At 42.7% G+C, this 23,910-nt stretch overlaps 1 protein-coding gene across 1 annotated transcript in view; it reads left to right on the top strand.

Moving 5' to 3' along the window:
* Nucleotides 1–23,910, top strand: part of slc24a3 (solute carrier family 24 member 3) — a 68,387-nt gene that overhangs the window by 32,940 nt on the left and 11,537 nt on the right. Inside the window, exons 3-10 of the mRNA XM_037687700.1 lie at nucleotides 8,758–8,834; nucleotides 10,795–10,869; nucleotides 10,952–11,036; nucleotides 11,249–11,352; nucleotides 12,918–12,992; nucleotides 13,202–13,227; nucleotides 13,336–13,389; nucleotides 22,799–22,923. Of these exons, the coding sequence (XP_037543628.1) occupies nucleotides 8,758–8,834; nucleotides 10,795–10,869; nucleotides 10,952–11,036; nucleotides 11,249–11,352; nucleotides 12,918–12,992; nucleotides 13,202–13,227; nucleotides 13,336–13,389; nucleotides 22,799–22,923 (621 nt within the window). The remainder of the gene's footprint in view (nucleotides 1–8,757; nucleotides 8,835–10,794; nucleotides 10,870–10,951; nucleotides 11,037–11,248; nucleotides 11,353–12,917; nucleotides 12,993–13,201; nucleotides 13,228–13,335; nucleotides 13,390–22,798; nucleotides 22,924–23,910) is intronic.

Here is a 23,910-nt window from a genome sequence, read left to right as displayed (position 1 = left end):
CATTCATTTTGATGGGTCAAAGGTAAATAACGTCTCTCGTTATTTACCTTTGACCCATCAAAATGAATGGAGTCATTTATTTTCAGAATCAAAGTTTAACATCAAACATTTACATTAATTTGGCAAAATATGAAAATAATAACAGACAAGTTTCACAGAAAATGAGCATCGATCACTCGGCGGTGAACGAGGACTTTGCTTCAGATATTTCTAAAATATCTGTACTGGTTTTGTGAGAGAGAGAAGAGTTTAAGATGAAATGGAGATTATCTTACAGAGAACTATGTGAGAGAATTAATATCTGTTGACCAGAACGTGCACGCTTCATCAGATCTCAGTTCGCCTCCGGTACACTTTAGTCGAAGAAGAGACCGTTACCTTGTTGATGATAGATCAGCTCGATAGAGAATCCTCCAGACCTTTCAGCGTCTCCGTTGAGAGCTGCTGAAATCCTTAGATAGTCGTGCGTGGGTCGTTCAAACAGAAGTTATAATTCCAAACGTCTCTGACTCTCCTGAATTCTCAAATTCTCTTCCATTCACTTCACCATTCTTCATGAATTACCCATGAATTCTTCTGAATTCTCTTCAGAACTCCTTCAGAACTCCTTGAGAACTGCTTCAGAACTACCCGAGAACTAACTTGAACTGGAAAGTTGCCACATTTTAAATGAGTCGACTTCCGGTTCAATTTAGAGCTTTCTGATTCGTGGATGTACCAGAAAGAGGTGTGGTTTTTGACGTAAGGTATTATCAAAAGTCGAGGTCAGGGAATGAGATTTGTTTAACAACTGACAGAGAGATTATTGCAGAAAAGCAGACTTTTTGGAGCCTCACTCTGTTGTATCTTTCCAAATAGTAAAACATGACATCCCTTTTTCAGTAAACATTTAGTTGACCGAAGCTTCAACTTTCACATACTTACGACTTGGCTCATTTCAGACAGAAAATCAAGAAATGCATATTAAGGTGATTTCTTCTTTGAATGAGGAATAAAAATCATTACTTACTGTTTATGTAAAATAAAAATGAGTAGTTCTTTTCAACCTGTAAGCATTGAGTGAAACTAACACAATTTGATTATCAAACATTTGTAAGACAGTAATGATTATAAAGAATTGTCTTTTCTTCTTGATTAATTCAAGAAAGAAAGTCATCAGATGGCTCAGACTTATTCAGATCAATGAAAATGACAGTCTCTGTCCATCTGGTAGATTTGAGGTCATCAGGGTCAGATAAGGGTCAGACCAGGTTCACTACAAGGGACAGGAGCAGGGCAGGCAAAACAAGGAAGGAGGGAAACTATGAAAGGACAGGAGACTATAAAGGATAGTAGCGCGGGATATCTATTGGCAGGCAAGCTGTTTTCGACTATCTGGCGCTCACCCTGTGGACAGACCAGGTTTATAAAGGGTGCAGCGACAGGTGCAGCTAATGAAAACTAATCAGTGCAGAGTGAAGTGAAGGAAAGACAAATTTAAACTATCATGCAGCCAGCAGAGAGAAACAGACAGAGTGCTGCAGAAATAAAAGTCTCAAAACCAAAGAGAAACACATATTAATAAGAAGAATAGCAGAGGAGAAAATCCACAGACACCAAGCAGTGAACAAAGTGACAAAAATATAAACTCAGACAGGCGTGAATCGTGACAAAAACTGTATAATTTTGGGACAAAGCCAGAAAATGTGTGCATGGTCACAGTTTCTCCAACACATTTGAACTGTAGATTTAAATTTACTGGTAATTTTAGGCGTTATAAAAAATCTAATTATATTCTTCCAACAATGTTCTCTCCAAATTCTAGAAGATGATGTTGTAGTTTGAGTCTTCCAAATATTCAGCCAATCATCTTCTGTTAATATAATTCCAAGTTCTTTTTCCCATTTTGTTTAATGTCCAGTGTGTTAATGCCTCTATTCTCTAACAGATATTTATATAATAAGGATACTGTTCTGTGTTTTTTACCCTTGTAAGTTTCAATTAGCATTTTAACAATCCCATTCATATTGCGCTCTATTTTATGTTTAATCTCTTTATTATAAAAATCCCTTAGTTGTAAGTATCTATAATGATCTTGGATTCTTAGAGCAAATTCTTGTTGTAATTCCTGAAAACTTTTAAAGTGGCCATCTTTAAGAAGTACATAACGCTGTTAAACATTTATCTAGCCATTGTTTGAATTGTACATCTTGAATAAAATATTTATTATAAGCTGGTCACTGTATCAAACATAATTCTCTCTCTAATTTATATTTCCGAATTATACATAACCATTTTTCCAGGTAGTGCCTTACCTCCTTTCTCTTTTCCTAAATGTAATATTTCAAATTTTATTCTGGTTCGGCGTAAAAATAACCGCCAAGTCTTCGTGCAACTTAGTTCGCTGTGGCAATCCCTAATGCAGGGAGCAGCCGAAAGAAGAAGGAAAAAAAGTAGCGATGGACTATTGTATATAAAATGTTGCACAGCTTAGTTTTACAAAAAATAAAAATACAAGGGAAAGGCACAGTGGTGCAGTGGAATGATGCATGCAGAAGATCATTAATGAACACAACATGGCACTCAAAACTTTACAGAAAAATCATGACAAGAGAATCTAAGGTTACAAACAGAAGAGGGTAGTGACTCACAAAATTATTAGGGATGCAAAAAAGAAAACATGGAGTGGTTCATTTCCACCATAGACTCAGAAATATAAACTACAAAATGCCTGGTCAACGTTTAAGAAAAGGAGTGGGAAAAACAGCACAATTTAACTCCCAGCAATATTAGATGTCAGAAGGTAACAGTAATAAATAAAGATAAGGCAGATGTTCTGGGTGAGGAATTTGTGGTAGTATACAGCGGCCATCTTGGAAACATGCACAGGCAACAGAAGGAATATAAACTTTAGCAATTTTAGTGATGTGGGAAAGAAGAAAATAACCTGTATGTCACCACAAAATGAAAATGTAAGTATGAAAGAACTTGGGATGATACAGTTCACCAAATTTTTTTGAATATGCTCATTGAGATGGTGTAGAGGCAGGGCAGCCGGCTTGGGACCCGAAAGTCCCAGGTTTGATCCCCGGTCACTGCATACCGCGTGGTGTCTCTGGGCAGCACACCTCATCCCCAAAATGCCACCCTGGGTGCTTTCAATAGCTACCCACTGCACCACCTGGTGGTGGATGGGTTAAATGCAGAGTCTAATTTCACCATTGTATGGAAACATATTGTGATGACATTATTATTATTATTATTATTATTATTATTATTATTATTATTATTATTATTATTATTATCAAGCAGATTTATCATATTTATCATATCTCCTCCTGTCAGCAGTGATCGAAGCAGGCAGATCCAACAGAGTTTCGTTTGGGTCGTAAAATTTTCTGCCCCATGGACACATCTGGCTGGGATAAGTGCATTGATATGACCACTACAAACACTAGACCCCACGTGAGCTCATCAAATTCAGGAATATAAAAACCTGCTGTGTTCGACAGTGAAAAGATTTTGTTTAAATTCATTTAGAGCAGATGGAGGGGACCAGAACTGAAAACTGAGGAGCACAGTGGAGAGAGGGTGGCATGGTGGCTCAGTTGGTAGAGCTGTTGCATCTCAACGAAAAGGTTGCCGGTTCAAATCTTGGCCAGGGGCCTTTCTGAGTGGAGTTTGCATGTTCTCTTTGTGCATGCATGGGTTTTCTCGGGGTACTCCGGTTTCCTCTCACAGACTAAAACATGCATGTTAGACTGATTGGTGACTAAATTGCACTAGGTGTGAATGAGAGAGAGAATGGTTGTTGTTTATTGTCTTGTTTGTTTCTACGTATCCCCCTGATGGACTAGAGACCTGCCCAGGTGTACCCCACCTCTCACTAAGCACCAGTGACTGCCGTGACCCAAAAAGGAAGAAACAGGTAAAAGATAAAGGATGGATGGATGGATGGATGGATGGATGGATGGATGGATGGATGGACGGATGGATGGACGGACGGACGGACAGTGGAGAGACAAAATACTGGACACTTACACCAACATGGCAGGACCTTATGTAATTTACAACGTGACTCCTGTATGTCCGTGGCTGTGGTAGGTCTGTGGTTAAACCATCCTGAAATCAGAAGTTTGTGGGTTTGATAACCACACATGGGTCATGCCTTCTTCTTTGTATTTTTTTAAATAATCAAAAATAAAAATAAAGTAATAGGTAGGTCTCATCAAATCCCCAATGGACTGGAGCGGCTTTGAGAGCGGTGGGTTTTATCAAACCATCCTGCCAGACCCGATCACCGTGCCACCCTCCGCGGCCCGTCTGTTGAGCATTTCCTTAATCTGAAAACCTTTAAAGAATCTGCCAGCAGCAAATCATACATTTATACAACAGCATTAATAAAGAAGCTACTTTGAATTATGTTGCTTCTTGTCTACATCAAGATTATGTAAGGCTTTTATTGTATCCTGCTTCCCCCTCAGTATATTTAACAAGATTAGAGCAGTTTAATATTCGGATGTCAGCAGGCTACAGATATGATGCTGGATGAACCATTAACCACACGTAGTAACATAGTTTAATCCTGAACATGGATGAAAGCTTGTATTCATTGTTTCAAGTGATAAGCTCTTTAAGCTCTTAACAGAAGCTTTAATGTAGAGGGCAGCCATAACGTACATGCTGTACAACAACAGCTGTGGGGAAAGGTCAAGTTGAAGAAGAGAACCTTACAAACACATGCCATTGGTAGAAATCATTGACTGTCTGTTTTTTTAGCTTGGCTCGTGTGCCATGTGGTTTTTCTGTTTTATGTAGTGCATTCTCTAATATTACTCCAATGCAGTATAAAGATGGGAAAACAACACATTTTCAACAATGTATCAAATTAAGACAGAGAGGTTCCAAACTGTCAAAAAGAAGCCTAGAGCATCAGACAGTGAATACTAGCTATTTAACAGTAACTTCTGTGTAAAGCTAACACACATTTACCAGGTTTGCAACAACAACAACAAAGAAGAAGCACATAAAAGATCAAAGTCCATACTCAATAATCCAGATAAAAAATCCAGCAAAGTTAAATCAGGCCATCTGGATGGTTTCTTTTTGTTTAAACGTTTTGTCTTTCATCTAAGACTTGATCAGTCCGAGGAGCCACAACAAGCTCAGTCCAGAAACCATCTTAGCACGATCAAACTGGTTGGCCCACTATGTGAAACTGCTTATTTACTGTATAAGACTGAGTTGGTTGTGACTCAGACTGATGAAGTCTTTTGGATGAAAGACGAAACATTTCAATAAAATTGAAACCGTCCAGAGGACCTGACTGAACTTTGTTGAAACCACATAAAATACTGCATTTTATTTTTGTTGTAGTGTCAGAACATCTTGTCACTCAAAGTATCATCCTGGAAGCCACAGAAATATATGGAGCTTCAGGCTGAAAGGTCTTACTACATTTTTTTATTTTTAAAGGAGGATAAATTTGAGTTAAAGGTTTTCCTTTTCATTAAGTCTTTTATCTTGTCGCATCCTTTTTTCTCATTTCCTCGCTGGCATCTCCACTCCATGTCAGACCACGAATCTTTTAAACTTTCTAAATATTTTCCCTCTCCTCTGCCTCTTTTATATCCTCTGTACTCCTGTCAGTTCCTATGTGCGTGTTGTGCTCGGGCTGCATGGATGACGCTCGTGCTGCCTGACTCACAAGATCTCGACTGTGGGAGTGAGAATGCTCATTGGCTTGTCTTCATGTTACTCAAGTGTACACATGCAGCAAACAGGCACACAGCAAGGGAATAGCATGCAGACCTGTTCAGTGTTCAAATCGCTTGCACACAGTGAGCCAAGCAAATCACAATCCCAATATGCAGAGTGGGCTGGTGCTAAGGTTGCGAAGCAATAAATGTAGAACAACTAGACTGAGGAACAGCTTCTACCCTGAAACTAAGGGGAAAAAAGAAAATCACTGTGATACCATTTTAATTGGTGATATGTGACTGATCTGTGCTGCTGATTATCTCGTGCTGCTGATTATCTCATGCTGCTGTTTTTATTCATACCCATCTACTCACTACAGACTTATGTTCAGGCTGCTGTTTACTGTAATATACCATATTATTTTACATTATTAATGTTTAGAATTAGATATTTTAGCATATTTTTTAGTGTTCTTTAGCTTATATCTTAGTTTATATCTTAGATCCTAATACTTTCTTTTTATACTTTCTTTTTTTGCTATTTTTGGGTGGAACTGGGACCCTGAGTACACAATTTCATTCCACCTCATGTACAACATGCGATGTGAATGACAATAAAGATACTTGAACTTGAACCATTGAACTAGTGCACATGGTATATGAACAAGAAACACATGATGTAATGGAGATGCAGGACAGTTCAACTTGTGAATGGCTTCTGATATCACACAGGACGACAACCTTCTCATTGAGAGGCAACAGCTCTACCAATTGTGCCACTGTGCTGCTAACCGAAACAGCTAACCGAAATGATTAACATTGAACATAAATTTTACCCATAATCCCTCCCTGAGGCCATATGACTGGCAGTCAACCACAGCAGAATGCTACACCATGCTATGTACCAGTAACATACTCAAATATGTACAGTAAATTGTTTTTTTCTGGACAGTGCCAGTAACACGGCTGGTTTAAAAAAAAGAATACAGTAGCCTACCAGGAAGTCATTGATTGCTAACTTCATCTTCCTCCTGCACAATCTGTCCTCCTGCTCCGTGGAGCAAAAGTTGCTCTGTGAGCATGTGAGACTCAAATGTTCTGTGCAGTGTTGCCAGATCTCGCACTAGAAACAAGCAACCAGCTCTATGAGAACAAGCCCAAAACAAGCCCTACTGGCAACCCACCACATTGTGTAAAACAGTGGCCATTTTTAAACAGTATAAACATACATTTTTTATGGCATTACACATAAACAACAACAAAATCGTGCTAAACCTTTTGAATAACATACTTTTAAGCTCTGATAAAAAAAAAATGCATTTTGCATATGGGTTTTTTTCTACATATTTTTTAAAAACTAAACATCCTGACCTCTGCATGTGTGTAGAGCCCCCTAGTGGTCAGCCACAGTATGACTGTTTGGTGTATGACTAATGTGTGCGCCTGTCGCTTCATCAACTTGGGTGGGAACGATAAACAGGAAATGGGGGTGTGGAAAAGACAAACTACCTACTACCACTCGTCTTGTGCTTTATTGTGCGGAGCTGGGAGATAATCAACTAGTTTCACTCAGAAAGAAAGTCAAGCCCAAATAAGCAACTTCACATTCAAAACAAGCCCAAAAAAAACGCAACACGTGACTCACAAGATTTGCAAGCGACTTTAGAATAAAACAAGCCCAAAGTCTCTTATAATAAGTGGACTTGGCAACTATGGAACTTCTGCGCATTCAGAGAAACCCCCCCTCTCCATTCTCTCCTCCCCTCCCTGCTCTCCCCTCTCCATTTCATTTCCATTTGGTCTACTGTGACCTGTTCAGTAATTTCATTGGTCAGATTTTTTTTAACCTTTGTTTATACAGGTAGTCTCATTGAGTCACGAGGACCCAGTCCCCAAGAGAGACGTGTACTGGGCAGCTCTGTGAGTGCCCGGGTGTGATGAGGCTAAGAGGCAGTTTACACGGCACGTATTTTGACTGAAACACACCTTTCTCTCTGTGGTTTGGCTGTTCATTTGTATGACACTACCACCCCACACCCCACTTTGAATCCAGAGGTTTCTCAACCCACCTCTCAGAGTGGAGGTTTTCGAGGCGGCCGCCTGCTGTTATGTGCACAGCTCCCGCAGAGGTGTGAAAGCACATGTGCACTATAGGCGTATATTTCACACACGTGTGGAGCGACAGAATATTTCTATCAACAACAATCGTACGGAGTTTAACATCCTGCTTTCTGTGCAATGACTGATGGAATATTTTGGGTCTCATAGTTAATCTAATCTATGCCAGAATGTAGCTGCTGTGACCGACTTCTGTGTTGGGAAGAGACGTCGGCCGTATCCAGTTTTAATATCGATATTTATTGAACGAGGCAGGCGTATATTTAACGTGTCATGCTGGACTATAACCATACTAAATGTGCTAAATAATAACAGTTTAACAACAATAATAGTGGTGGGAGACATAATCAAGCTAAATGAAGCTATCTGCACATTATGCAAGTCAACTGTTGATGATGTGAAACACATTGCATGTTATTAAAGTTGAAAATGAAGACATCAGGTTTAATTTTATTTTTTTTATTCAACACCACAAACTGTATGTCACACAAACACTGACAAGAAAACTGAACACACTATTAAAAACATATTAACCAAACTGTAAACTACATGAACTACACCCTTCCTCTCTGTTGTCATCCTGGATACTGGCACTATTTTATTTATTTATTCTTTGAGGGGCAGGATGGGGGGTGGGGCCAGCCGCTCGTTGCTTGACACGATAATTGAGATGTCGCACTGGGCAGCTGCCTATGTCACCCATATCAGAAACAGCCACTGATTGTATACACATACATGGGCACAGAAAGCTCCTGAGACTTTAGGTTTCAAATACACTTAATAAATGCAGCCATCATGCCACAGATCTGTCATACACAAGACCAACAGGGTGCTGGGGGTGACATGTGCCATGGTCAGCATGCTTCAGGTGGCTTGGACCCTGGTAATAACTGCTTGCAGTTCTAGGTTCACTTTGAGTCCTTTCATCTGTGCATGTTTTTTTTTTTGTTTGTTTTTGCAGCTATCCATGAGTTCCCCAGAGATTACTTCACTAATCAAGAGCGCGCTGAGGGAGCTGTGGGCCTGCATGTTCTCTGCGTGAGTGTCACCTGCAGCTTTCTACACATGTGTTGAGAGTACATACAGTCCTTTTTATAGCAAGTCTGACTTAAATAAATTACATCATTCTGTCCTAGTAAAAGGCTGTTGATTGACAGTAGGAACATAGTCATTGTGACAGTAGAAATCAGTGAACAAGAGGCAGTACTACCATCTTTTGCAGTGAGATGTTTCTTATTCATTTAGTAAGTTTTACCCTCCTGAGCTCCTTGGATCAAAATAACCCATGAGGCTTCAGTCTTAAAACTTTGGCCTTGTGATTTATTTTGACCACAGGGCAGCAGGAGTGTTAAAAAAGGTTTTAAAATGATTCAGTTATTCCAATGCATTATATTTACCGTTTCTTCTTTTCCTGGTTGTTGGTTCCCATGTCCAGTAGTCACTGTGCGAGAGGTAGGGTACACCCTGGACTGGTTGCAAGTCCATCACAGGGACACATGAAGAGAAACAACCATTCACACTCTCACTCACACCTAGAAATTATTTAGCGTTACCAGTTAGCTTAAGATGCATGTTTTTGGTCTATGGGAGAAAACCAAAGTACGCAGACAAGAGAAAATCCAAGCATGCACAGAGAGAACATACAAGTTCCACCCAGAAAGATCTCTGGCCAAGATTGATCTGATAATCTTCTTATTGAGAAGCAACAGCTACCAACTTTGTCAACAAACCACCAATTTCAATTATGCATTATTCAATTTTAAATTTAAAGGCACAGTAAAAAAAATGTTGTTGAACAACTCTGTAACCATCAAATAAGCTAGTAAAGTTTTTTGTTTGTTTGTTTGTTTTTACAAACTATTCAATTAAACACAATTATCCTGTGTTCCATAAAGTCACTACATTTTTTTTTTCTTTCTTCTTTCGGCTTCTCATTTCCTCAGGTGTCATCACAATGAACTGATTTGCATAAAGAGTTGGCAATAGTTTTTTTTTTTACTCCGAATGCCCTTCTTGACACAGCCACAGACCATCGAGCTACTACAGCCATCTGTGGGGAGTAGAGAGCTGCCCTTTAGGGTGCCTGGGGTAACATATATTGTGAGGGGATTGTTAAGGGCCTTCCTTGCTCAGGGACCCAGGGTGAGGCAAATGCAGATGTGGGTGCTTCACTTTTCCTATCCACATTTTGATGTCAGTCTGTTGAGTCTAACCGGTGACCTTCTGATCACAGGCCCACCTTCTCTAGCCTCTGTGCCACTACTCCCCCCATAAAGTTATTTTGCCAAAAGAGAGGAAGGAAATGCATAAAGGAATGCATAAGGAAATACATAAAAAAAGATGCAAAAGTAAGAAAAAAATTGATTGTAACAAAATGGGGACGGGCGCTTGGTTTGTCAGAGATAAGCTGAGTTCTGACATATTCAGGAGTGAGCTCCTGATTGCATTGTTCAGACTCGTCGTTAGATTGAGGACGGTATCCATAAGAGAGACTGGGGGTTGCACCCAATGTGTGACAAATAGCCTTTCGTACCTGGGAGATGAACTGGGGTCCACGGTCAGATTTGGCATATTGTTTTTGCACTATTAGTGTTTAGCATATTTCTTAGATCCTAATTATAGTTTCATCCATTCAGCCATCCATAGGTTCATTATCTTTACCCATTTCTTCCTTTTCGGGTCATGGGGGTCACTGGTGCCCATATCCAGCAGTCACAGTGCGAGAGGCGGGGGACACCCTGGACAGGTCGCAAGTCCATCACATTTTACTTTGTTGGATTTAACTGGGACCCTGTGTATACAATTTCATTCCACCTCATGTACAATGTGTGATGCGAATGATAATAAAACCTACTTGAACTAGAACTTGAAAATGACCCATGAGTTCCCAGTTTTAAGATTAAAGTATCAGGGAAGCAGAAGTGTTGATAGAAAACCCTGAACCCACTGACTTTTTGAGTCGTTGGAATGTGCTGATTGTGCATATGTTGGTCTGCAGGCAGTTTACATGTTCTATGCTCTGGCTTTGGTGTGTGATGACTACTTTGTCCCCTCACTAGAAAAAATTTGTGAGGTAAGAAATCATCAGGAACTTTCAATGATGTGTGATAGATGTCTGTTGAGAAAACCATCCTCACTTCCTCCCCATCCACCAGAACCTTCACTTGAGTGAGGATGTTGCTGGAGCCACCTTCATGGCAGCAGGCAGTTCTGCACCTGAACTGTTCACCTCTGTTATTGGTGAGAAGCACTAACACTTCTAACAGTTCCATTTAGCAAACATTTACTGAATTCATTGAAACACCATATGGGGGACAGTCACTAGCCACCCAACAGCTTATTGTATCAGTAATGTAGTACTTCAAGGATTTCAGGATGACCGTTTACTCCTAAAATCTGTACGTTGTGAATTATATGTAATTTCACTGTGTTTTTCTTCTCTTGTTGAACAGGAGTGTTCATCACCAAGGGCGACGTTGGTGTCGGGACCATTGTGGGCTCTGCTGTCTTTAACATCCTCTGTATTATTGGAGTGTGTGGCATATTTGCTGTGCAGGTACGGAATAATACACACACAATCATACACACATTGGTCAGCAAATGTTTTAAACAACAAAAATGATAAATCAAGGCAAAGAAAACTGGTTTTAAACAAACCTGTTGTGTGCAACTTAAAAACACCTGCTCCTTCCTCTGTTGTACAAATATTTTACAATAATTACTTCAAAACAATTTAGAAGGGTCATATCAGCCAGGCACAGTGACTCAATTACACAGAATGGCCGATTATCATCATTGTAAGCACCTGTATAAAAGTAGAAGTGTTGTTAGTTGTTTTTTATTAGTAAAACATTGTCTATTTAAGGAAGCCAGCAAATTGCATCAAATCTTACTTCTGCATAATCCCCCATCCTGAACAAGTCCAAAGGTGATTGTGGAAAGGAACAACTCTCTTTAAACAGAAAGAAACCTCCAGCAGAGTTAGGTTCAGGACTGGTGGCCAGCTGACTTGACTAACTATGGTTTGAAAGGACAACCAAAGTACACAAACAAACACAGAAGGATTGGTCCAAGTATAATTTTTATGGGGGAAAAATAAACATCACAGGGTCAGTGGCACCAATAACTGCAAGCAGAAACATGGAGAGTGGAGAAAGACAGCAGAGTGAGAAATGTGTTATGTTAGGTGTTCTAAGCCTTTTGCAGCTCAACTAAGTGTAGTTACGGAGTCCAACATTGTTTTGGCAAATGCACACATCAAAGTAGCATTTAATTGACTTCCAGTTGGTTTAACTGGGTATCACTATCATCCACATGCATGACAATCTTACTGTGTTTACATTTGGCTCAATCTAGCATATTCAGGTAGAATTTGCTTATACCTGTACAGTTATTGCAGAAAAATTCAGAATAAGTAAATCATTGACACATAAAGCAAGTTAAGACAGGAGAAGCCAGGGGGAGAGGGGTGCAAAAGCCATACTAAGCTAGGCTGATGACAGGCTTGTTTTGCCTCCACATAGCCTGGGCACCTTGCAGTCTTTCAGTAAATCACAAACTGTAGACCAAAAGATTGTAGAGCCAAATGTGAGGCCATCTGTGAAACAGCTGAAGCTTGGAACAGACTGTCATGACGAAACAATGTAATGATCCCAAACATAGCAGCAACAACAAAAATGCTATAAATGAAAAGGAGCTGCAAACAAATTAGAGTCCAGACCTAGACCTGTTTAAAATGCTGTGGGGGACCTTAAGAGAGCAAGGAGAAACAAATGTCTGCAAAGCAATGATGGAAAGATGAGTGGTCCCAAATTCTTCCCCAACCATGAGAGACCGCTAAGGGCAGAGCCAAGACTAAGAGTTACTGATAATAATGGTGGTTCTCTACATACAGCATCTACTTTAAACAAGTATTATCTTTGCTGTAATACAGGGAGAAACAAGGACACAGACCTGAAGGTTTTCTATTCTTCTTGTACTTTGATTAAATGCATATTATCAAACCACACACATTTAGAGCCTGTAGATAATTCAGGGCAGTGAGGAATGTGTTTCCCAACAGGAAAACAAATCTAGTTCACTGTCTGCAAGTTAATTATTGTTTCTTTGTCTCTGTCTTAGAACATCCGACTGTCCTGCTGGCCTCTGCTCAGAGACTCTGTCTACTACACCCTTTCTATTTCTGCTCTTATTGTAGTAAGTAGCATATAAAATAATTATACAGATACTTTAAAGATCCACAAGAACACCTCTGGGATGGAGAAATATTCCCCCTTTCTTAACAATCACTACTTTCTTGCCCAGATGTGATTTTTGCCTTCTTGTACCAAGTATGATCAGAACGTCTGCGTAAAGTTAAAATATCATTTAATTTGAGGATTTTCCTTCTTTCCTCCACATCACAGTTCATTTATGATGAAAAAGTGGTTTGGTAAGTGAAGTACTGATTATTTCAACCGTGTCCTTAGATTTATTGACCCTTACTTTAATTTCTTTCTGGCAACTGAAAATGACAGAAACACATGACTGTATTTTTCAGGTGGGAAGCTCTCACACTGATTCTGATGTATTTTGTCTACATTTTGATCATGAAGTAAGTATAATACATCAAACACACTCTAATGAACAATCTTTGATCTCTGTTTAAAATACCCTCCAAAAAGATTTCTTCATACAAAATCCAAACTGTGCATTTAAAAAATGATACATTTTTTAAACAAAAAAGGGAAAATTCTACTATGAACAGGTCCTTTTTAAAACTGTTTAAATGCATCGCTAACTGTTATTTTTGTTTCACACTAAAACATAGAAAATATCTTGATGAACTTTTCGGGCATCTGGTTAGGATGCCTCCTGGATGCCTTCCTGGTGAGGTGTTCTGGACATGTCCCACTGGGAGAAGACCCAGAGGAAGACCCAGGACACGCTGGAGGGACTATGTTTCTCAGCTGGCCTGGGAATGCCTCGGGATTCCCCTGGAGGAGCTGGTCCAAGTGGCTTGGGAGAGGGAAGTCTGTGCCTCCCTACTTAAGCTGCTACCCCCACGACCCGACCCCAGAAAAGCGGAATAAAATGGATGGATAGATGGATGAATTACTCGTTTAAAAGCAATGCCAGAAAATCAGAACTCTGTTGTTCTAGAAACACTCTGAACAATCTTTTGTTCCACTGGAACAAAAACTAATGGATATTTATTACAGGTTGGCATGTTCAGTTAGATATACAGTATGTTGGGTCAGTGAGTCACAACTTTTTGTCTTTGATGCCCCTTTTCTGCGACAGCGGCGAAGCTGCACCACTGGCGCATGCACCTGCGTAAGTGCATTTGTGCATGTAAATGCCAAAATATGTATTGCACATTTATCATTAAATTGTTAATAATATTTTTAGGTAAATTGCCTTGCCATGAAAATTACAGCCAGTGGATTTATGTCTCCTAACTGTAAATATGATGTCAAGTTTGTAGCAACTAGTTACAGGAAGTTTATTTTATTTTATATAAAAACTAAAACTAGTTTTCCTCAAACCCTGTTGAGTGACTACATGTGATCATAGTATATCCCCTATAATGGAATTAGAAAGTGCATACCTGGTGATTACTTCCATATTAAGGCTACATGAAGATGTGCAGATGTAGAAGAAAAATGACATTATTTTCACTTGATGTGAAAAGATGCACACAAAAATCAACGTTTTTTTTACTAAAGGAGGAGATTGAACTCACTGACATAAAAATATCTAAAGCTCCTCAAAATGCATGGAGGACAGGAGTTGGTACACTAAAAAAGAAAAAAGGACTTGTAAAGTATAGACTGGCGAGACAGCAGGATCAGGTTAGAAAGGATGTGCAATAGGTTCAACTTGTTAAAGATAGGAATGGCAATGTTCTAACACGTGAGGAGATTGTGATGGGAAGATAAATGGACTGTATTTATATAGCATCTTTCTATCTTATCGAAAAACTCTAAGCTCTTTACACTACAATCTGTGCCCTCATTTACCCATTCATGCAGCAGTCTGCTAGATCTCTACAAAGCTAATTGAACAAATAATTCTAAAGAGACTAATCAGAGCTTTATCACATTCATGCACTGATGGGACATGCATCAGAGGCAACGAGGGGTTCAGTGTCTTGCCCAGGGACATTTAAGCATGTGACTCCAGGTGGATTCAATCCCCAACTCTTGCATTGGAGGACGACTGCTCTAACCACTCAACCACAGCTGCCCTTGTGGTGATGGAAGGAGGATGTTCAGGAGCTAATGACTGAAGAGAATTAAAGAAAAAGGAAAGTAAAGGCCATAGGAACTGTGGGCCAGGAAGTGAGAAAGATTAGTGAGTATGGAATTTTTTAAAGCTTTAAAGAGAATGAAGAATCGAAAGGCAGTAGGACCTGATGACATACCAGTGGAGGTTTGGAAATATCTAGGAGAGAACCCAGTGAGGTTTAAAATTCAGTTATTCAAGGGCTGTTGTGAAAATGAGAAAATGCCTGAGGAATGGAGAAGAAGTGTGCTGGTGCCCATTTTTAAGAACAAGGGTGATGTACAGAGTTGTAGCAACTACAGGGGAATTAAGTTGATGAGTCAGACGGTGAAGATTTGGGAGAGTTGTGAAAGATAGACTTAGACGGGAGGTGACAATGTGTGAGCAGCATTATGGTTTCATGCCAAGAAAAAGCACCACAGATTCCTTCTTTGCTATGAGGATGCTAACAGAGAAGTACAGAGAGGGTCCGAAAGAACTCTATTGCATCTTTGTGGATTTAGAAAAAGCATATGACAGTGTGCTGAGGAAGGAAGTATGGTATTGCATGAGGAAATCTGAAGTGGCAGAGAAGTATGTTGGACTGGTACAGGACATATATGAGAACAGCAGGACATTTATGGGACATCAAGACATGCTAAACTGGTACAGGACATGTATGAGGACAGCAGGACAGTAGTGAGATGTGTGCTTGGTGTGAGAGATAGCTTCAAGGTGGAGATGGAACTGTATCAATGATCAGGAGACAGGTGGAACAGTGAGGAGGGACAGTGGGTATATTGTTAGAAGGATGGTAGAAATGCACCTGCCATGAAAAAGACAGAGGATGGCTGAAGAAGAGATATATACCTGTAGATGCAGTTAGGGAGGACATGGGGTAGTTGGAGTAAGGACAGAGGATGCAGAGGACAGAGTTAGATGGAAGATGACTCACTGTGGCGGCCCCGGTAAAGTGTACAACCAAAACAAAAATATTTTATTCATCCATCCAACCATTATCTTTACCCGCTTCTTCTTTTTTGGGACATGGGGGTCACTGGTGTCCATATCCAGCAGTCACTGTGTATGAGGCGGGAGTCACCCTGGACAGGTCTTCAGTCCATCACAGGGACACATAGAGATAAATGAGACAACTAACCATTCAATGTCTCACTCACACCTAGGGACAATTTAGTTACCAATCAGCCTAACTTGAAAGTTTTTGGTCTGTGGGAGGAAACTGGAGTACCCAGAGTAAACCCATACTTGCACAGAGAGAGCATACAAAATGAACAGAGAAAGATCTCAAGTCCAGCCCAGGGATTGAACCCAGGACTTTCTTGCTGTGATCACAAAGCAGTTGTGCTTCCAAATATGCATATATTATAATATACTTTTTTTTTTCAAAATACGATTACAGCAAGAAAATGAGACTTAGTGTTGTATGCATCTGTTATTCAAATGGGTTTTATCGTCTTTGTAATTCATTAATCTTACAATCTTTTGTGAAAAAAGGCATCGCTGTGAGAAACAGCAAGGTTTGATGCAATTAAACTTCCACTCAGACATGTACTTGTTATTTTAGTTCTATGTCGTATAAGCTTCGCCCTTTAAGGCCTTCGCTTTAGTGGGTTTATCCCGTTATGCAGAGCATAAGCACTGAAAAAATTAGTCCACGCCCACCTGCTGTGTGGGCCCCACCCGGTCCGTATAAATTACGTTAAGAGCGGGAAATCGGCTCCCATTTTTTCTTCAGCGAGCTAATATAGCACTGTCAGAAGAACAAAGAGGATAAATTGTGTAAATGACCAACCTTTGTGAAGGATGCTTGGCCCGGCAGTCGACCTCCGGTCGTCCGGTGAGTTCTCCTCCCCGAGGAGAAGATGACAGCAGTCTTATTCCAAGGTAAGCGTCGGGGAACATTTCCCAGTGACAGGTCACTACACGCTGGACAACGCCATCTTGTGTTTTTTCCTCTTATCGCCGACCCTCGGGGCGAACCGGATGGTTCCTCCGGGGCAAGGTGTGCTCAGCTGCAGCCCCCGCTGCTCATTCCCTCCTGGGGAGCGTAGTGTAGGTGGAGGGGGGCTGAGTGAATGCTCACCCCATCCCACCTCGTTTCGCATCGGCGATCACACCGCTCCCGGCCGACAGCGCCCTCAGGGGTTGCCCGGCGGAACCCAGGAGGAGGCTGACATGAAGGGACCCCCTTTTTTCTACGTCCCTCGCCTTTTCCCGCCAGTTCGGATGATCGGCGGAAAGGTTATTTTTCACTGGGCTCCACTATGGCTCACCGTCTTGATCCATACGGCCTCACGTTCCAACAGGACGTTCCACGGGCGAGGCCGCAGACAGTTCTTTCCTGGTAGATTAGAGGAGTCGGTCCCCAGTCCGCTCCCATCACCAGAGTTGAGGGATTCACCGAGCGGGGCTATTCCTCGGTAACCCCCCCTGGAGCCAAGCCTCGCGGAAGCTTCCGGAGCGAAGCTGCCCAGGTCGGAGCAGCGTCCCGTCCCTCCGGAGGAACACGAACCAGACGGCAACCACGCTCTCAAATCGAGCCCACCAATGTGTTTTCAGGCAGCCGCAGTTAGCAACAACGTGCGCTGCTAGCATATAGCATGTCCAAGGGACTGAAGGCCGCAGACCTGCCTTGGAGACAAAGAACTCCCTCTGTAAGGCAGCTGACGCCAGCTCAACATATGTGCCTCTCCCACGGTTTGCCTGTCGAGGACTGCAGCGCGGATGACGATGATCCATCGACCCACCTGGCTTCGTTACTCCCCTCGCTGCCGGAGAATCTGCACAAGACCTGATGAAGCCCATCGCGGACGCGCTGTTCAGAGCAGCTTCAAACCATGCTGGCGAAGTGAAAGTCGGAGGAGGTGCCAGAGGCTGTGCGCCACCTCATCAAGCCGCGCGGCCCACCCCGTCCCGCTGGAGGGACCGTCGCGAGCAAGCTTCGACTTTTCCACGGCCGCGGCTCTCGCTGAGTTCCACCACCAGCCCTGCCCGTCAGAATCCAGCCCTCTTCACTCCGGCAGCCTGCAGCTCAGCGTTTCCCCAGAGTTCGCCTGCAAGACAGCGCTCTGGGCAAACAATCGCAGAGCTCATGAGAGAGAAGTTTCTCAAAATGACGGTCTCCGGAGGGTGTGTGTAAAAGTGACACGAAAGTTGAAATAAATCATCATTAATGATCAAAGTGTCTGTTTTTTAGCCAGTCTGTAAGCTCGGATGAGCTCACAGCGGCCGCACACATAAGAGCCGGTGTCCTTAATAAGGGTTTTTAAACTCACCGCCGCTCCAAGACATTACTAGTCGCTTACAGGGCACGATGGTAAGTGAAAATAACTCGTTATAATCCCGGGCTGCACGATTTTCACCCAAGCGATGTCAACTCGTACCCGTGGGATGGAACAGCCCCACACACGAGCCGGTGTCCTTAATTAAAGGTTTTTAAACTCACCGTCGCTCTAGACATGACGAGTCAATCACGGCACAACGGTAAGCGAAAATAACTCGTTACCAACTAGAACTGCACGATCCTCACTCAAGCGGTGTCAACTCGCACTCGTGGGATGGAACAGCCTCCACATGAGCCGGTGTCCTTAATAAGGTTGTTAACTCACCGCCGCTCTAGACATGACGAGTCGATCACTAAAATGAACAGCCTCCATCCAAACGGCGCTGCGTTCATGCTGGCGCACACACACAGCTGCCGGCGCTAACCAGCTCACATCGGTATAAATGTGGTCCGCAGGCTGGTTCGGGTGGAGGTCCTTCTCTCTCAAGAAGCGACACCCGTCTCAACGAATCAAACGCGGGCAGCCGTCACCCACCGCGTCTCAGTTTTCAGCAGCTCACCGCAGCTCAAACGTGAAGCAGCTGAAAGAACCCGGTAATGAGTCCCGCCTCCCTCCAGCGCGCGCCCCTCCAGCGAGAGCGGCGCGCGTCCCTCCAGAGAAAAACGTGTGCTCCCGTGGGGCTAGCAGCCTTCACTCCAACAGCACGGCGTTAATGAAGTCACGCCCTCCGCCTTTTCAACGTTCGCACAGCGACGTCAAACGCGCAGCCCCACCGCGTCATCAGCTGTCACACGCTTCGCCTCAGCTCAAGTCTCGCCCGGGATCACACAGAAAACATTCCCGCGACGCATGACGGCGGTTGAGGGGCGGACTGCTGACAGCCGTACAAAACATGACACATCACTTAACGCACGTTCACCCTACGAACGTTACGTAGAGTGGCTAAAACATGCTCGCCGTTTTTCGGATGGATGGACAAGGTTTTATGCAAATGGTACAAGTTACAGTTTGCAACCCGAACCCCTCCATTCAGAGGAGTTAAAAAAAAAAAACGGTCCCGTCATCATCAGACTAAATCTCATCCCTAAATGCAGAAATCCAAGTGTTTCTGATAAAAGTAATCTACAGAGTCCCCCAACGGAGAGAAAACACAAGGTTTTTACTCACGGATCGGAGGGGTGAGACCGTTTTTTGGATCTGTTGTTAACATCCAGAGAACGCATACCGATCATCCTAACACAGAGACGAGAGTTTTTGTTTTACCTGGATGATCTGCTGCTCCTGTCACTTCAGACAGGAGGCGCTGATGCAGGATCAGGTGTTGACATCACACCTGTTAAATCTGGGCTTCGCCATAAATTGGAAGGAAGTTCGATTTTCCCGGCCCAGACATTTGTTTTCTGGGAGTGGAATTAAATTCAACCACCATGAAAGCTCGTTTATCATAAACTAGATTCGACACTCTTTTAAAGTCAACTCAGCCACGTAAGACCTGGCAAGTGATAACAGCTGTCTCCGTCATGAAGCTGTTGGAAATGATGTCACTCAAACAGTGGTTCCGCTGGTTTGTTTCACATGAGACGCCTCCAGAGGTGGTTTTGCACGTCTGCATGTGGATCCAGTAAAACAAAACGACGGATGATCATTGTCCCTTCCTCTGTGGAAGCAGACCTTCCGACTCTGGGGAAACACCTTGTTTTCCGTCAGAGGGAGTCCCCCTCAGCAGACCCACGTCACGGGTCAGTCTTCACGGACACGTTGCTGTCAGGCTGGGGGGGGGGGGGGGACATGCGTATCTCAAGCAGTAGGGGCGCTGTGGCCCCACTACACATCAGCCCACATCAATGTTTTTGGAGTGTCACACAGCACTGAATATGATTCAACACTTTGCTCCCGTGCTACAGAATCAACACGTGTTGATTCACACAGACAACATGATGACTGCTGCGTACATAACCATCAAGGGTGTGCGTTCAGCCCAGATGTTACACATTGCGTGAAAGCTACTGTGTTGGGCTCCTCAAAACCTGCTCTCTATTAGAGCGGTTTATATATCTGGTGTTCTGAACAGAGGGGCAGATGTGACGTCCAGGGGCGGCCCACGTCACGTGGACAGGACCCTCCATCCAGATCTGATGTTTTCAGATGCAGCAGAAGTTGGCAAAGCAGCTGTGGACCTGTTTGCGACGCGAGAAGAACGCTCAGTGTCAACTATGGTTTTCCCTGAGCCCGCGAGACGATCCATCGCTGGGGGGGGGACGCATTTGCTCACAGCCCGTGGCCCAAAACGCTTTTGTACACGTTTTTTTCCCCCACCTCCTCTGTTTTTTACGGTTCCTGAACCGAGTTCAGGAGGAGGGATTGACAGCTCTCCTGGTGGCTCCCGGCGTGTGAACACACCATGGTTCCCAGGCCTGCAACGTCTGTTGTCGGGTCGCCGTGGAAACTGCCGTGGAGGGAGGATGCTCTCCTTCAGGCAGGAGGAGCGACCAAGAGTTACCCAGAAATAGGTCAACACCTGTGGGTCTGACCGCTGAGCGGTCCCACTTAGAGGATGGGTCTCCCTCAGGAGATGGTGTGCACAATTCAAGATTCATGTGCTGCATCCACCACAGTTCTGCACACATCAAGGGGACGGCTTTTCAGCGCTGGTGTACAGAGAAGGTTTAGAGGCCACCTCATGCCTTTTAGGCGGCGTGCTGTTTTCTCTACAACAGCTGATGGATAGGGAGTTGGCATTCAGTACGCTTTAACGTACGTTGCAGTCATCTATTCCTGCCACGAAGGTTTCGGAGACAGAACAGCTTTTAATCACCCGCTGATGAAGCGTTTTTCTAAAAGATGTTCAGAGACACAGGCCTGCTTCACGTCCACTTGCTCCACAGTGGGATTTAACGCTGGTCCTGCGAGCCCTGATCAAAGCTCCAATTGAACCTCTGGATCAGGTTTTCACTTAGAATTCTTGTCTCTTTAAACAGCCCTGCTGCTGGTTTTAACACCCGCTAAGAGGGTAAGTAATTATCTGCCCTCTCTGTTGCTTCGTCATGCCTTAGAATTTAGGCTGACGGGCAGCTCAGCTGATTTAAGACCAACCCAGCTTTTATGCCTAAAACATCACGAGCTCTTTTAAATCAAGAGTGATATCGTTGGAGGGGTCTCTTTCCCCCCCACAGATCAGAAGAGGAAGCATCTTTTCATCTTCTCTGCCCGGTGCGGGCGTTGACGTGTTACATGACGCGCACAGCTGCAATGCGTTTCAAACTCAACAATTGTTTGTGCATTATAGAGATGCTTCTGCAGGTCGCCGTTATCCATCCAGCGCTTGTCACACTGGCTGTGTGAGGTTTTTTCTGAAGCCTACAGAGCATCAGATTTAGGGCCTCCTGTCAACCTCTAAGCACACTCGACCAGGGGTATCGCATCTTCGACTGCTCTGCATAATGGTATGTCAATGCAGGACATTTGCACTGCGGCTGCATGGTCAACACCCTGCTCATTTATTCGCTTTTACCTACGTGATGTAACGGCTCGTTCCATGACACATTCTGTCCTTAGTGCTCTAACAGAATGAATATTGTTGTTCTCATGGAACTCTGTTTAAGCTCACTTCTGTCTGCATGCATTACAGTGTGAGATGTTGTTATCAGTCACAAGTCGTGTCTGTGATTTTGGTTCTATTGTCACTAATCAGTTCATGACTATTGTTACCAATCAGTTCATTTGATCAATAATCAATTCATGGACATTAATCTGTTTATACTGTTCAGCCATGAACCAGTTGGTTCATGCCCCCCCCCCCCTCTTTTCAACTTCTTCTTCCCGTTGAAAGTTTTCCGGGGCATTCATGCTTTGTCAGAACGCATAGTTACTCAACATGCGTCTGTGCATGGCACATAATTACGCGATGCGTAGTTATGCACACGGGGAGCTGAGTGACAAGACGTTTTTTTGGGCAAGCTTCCGCTTCTTACTGTGTTCGAATGGACCCAGTGAGGCGAGGACCACATCGGCTTCGCCCTTTACCCACTAAAGCGAAGGCCTTAAAGGGCGAAGCTTATACGACATAGAACGTTGGTTACGTACTGTAACCCCAGATTCTATGAGTATAAGCGTAGCCCTTTAAGCGTCGGGCCTCACTGGCTCTTAAATGGCTGAAGAAAAAGCTATTTTGGGAGCCGATTTCCCGCTCTTAACGTAATTTATACGGACCGGGTGGGGCCCACACAGCAGGTGGGCGTGGACTAATTTTTTCAGTGCTTATGCTCTGCATAACGGGATAAACCCACTAAAGCAAAGGCCTTAAAGGGCTACGCTTATACTCATAGAATCTGGGGTTACAGTACGTAACCAACGTTTGTTATTTTGTACATATACAAAATATATAGACTTCACCTGCACCATGACAAAACTCCTCAGGTCTGGAAATATGTTGTTATCTACCTTCTGTTTCAGGCTGAACTGTTACATTGTTCATTTTCTGGAGAGGTGGAAGAAAAACTCATCCGGTCTGAAGAATGGTGCAGCTAACAGTGAAGTGGACGATGGCTGTGATGCTACTGTTGTACTATTGAACAAAGGTAGCCATTTCCCTGGACTAACATTCAACTACTGGTTGTACAGAAAGGCTTTACAAAAGAAACTACTTTTTACCCTCTAATTTTAAAAAATCGTAAGTGCACAGATGTAAAAGTTGTAACTCTGTTGTGATACAATTTGACAAACATAAAATGTTTTTTCACTAAATGTTTGTTTCACATTTCCCAAGAGCTTTTAGCTTAAATCTTGACTACACATCTTGGCATGATGTGAAGTTTGTCTTTGAACAAGTGAGCAAAACAAATGGTTTAAACTAAAGCAGATGAAGTGAAAGGAATGTTCTTTAAAAAAAATTGACTATATTCCAGCAAAGACCTGACAGATGACCTGAGAAATACTTAAACCTCCACTTTATAATTTACTGTTTATCAGTGCTTGAATGGTTTATATATGAGTTCAAAAGGCTTTATAAAGTTCTGCTATAATGGTTAAGTGAAAGGACCAACTGAAAACCAGTAAGCAAATATTTAATTGGTTCAAGACTTTTGCACAACACTATCAGGTCGGTGAGTTCTTCATAGCCTCGTTTGAACCTAGCTGTAGATAGCTAAATGGATTTACTTTTCTTCAGAGACCTGACTGCGGTCTCTACAAATTAGTTTTTTTGGTTTGTGTGTGTGTGTGTGTGTGTGTGGGGGGGGGTTACCGTGTAAGGCCTATTTTTCCAACTTATGCTACAATGTGAGGACCAGCTTCTCCTTATGGGGCCCAATAAGAACAAGTGTCATTGGTGGGTTAAGGGTTAGGTTTAGGACTGAGGTGGGAAATGAGGATGGGTTAGGTTTACGGTTAGGTATGTACTGGTAATTGTTAGGTTTACAGTTAGATATGTACTGGTAATGATTAGGTTTATGGTTAGATATGTACTGGTAATGGTTAGGTTTACAGTTAGATATGTACTGGTAATGGTTAGGTTTACGGTTAGATATGTGCTGGTAATGGTTAGGTTTATGGTTAGATATGTACTG

Source organism: Nematolebias whitei, chromosome 1 (genome assembly GCF_014905685.2).
Source record: "Nematolebias whitei isolate Nwh7 chromosome 1, NemWhi1, whole genome shotgun sequence".
In the NCBI taxonomy this organism is placed as follows: domain Eukaryota; kingdom Metazoa; phylum Chordata; class Actinopteri; order Cyprinodontiformes; family Rivulidae; genus Nematolebias; species Nematolebias whitei.
This window is presented reverse-complemented; position numbering and strand designations above follow the sequence as displayed.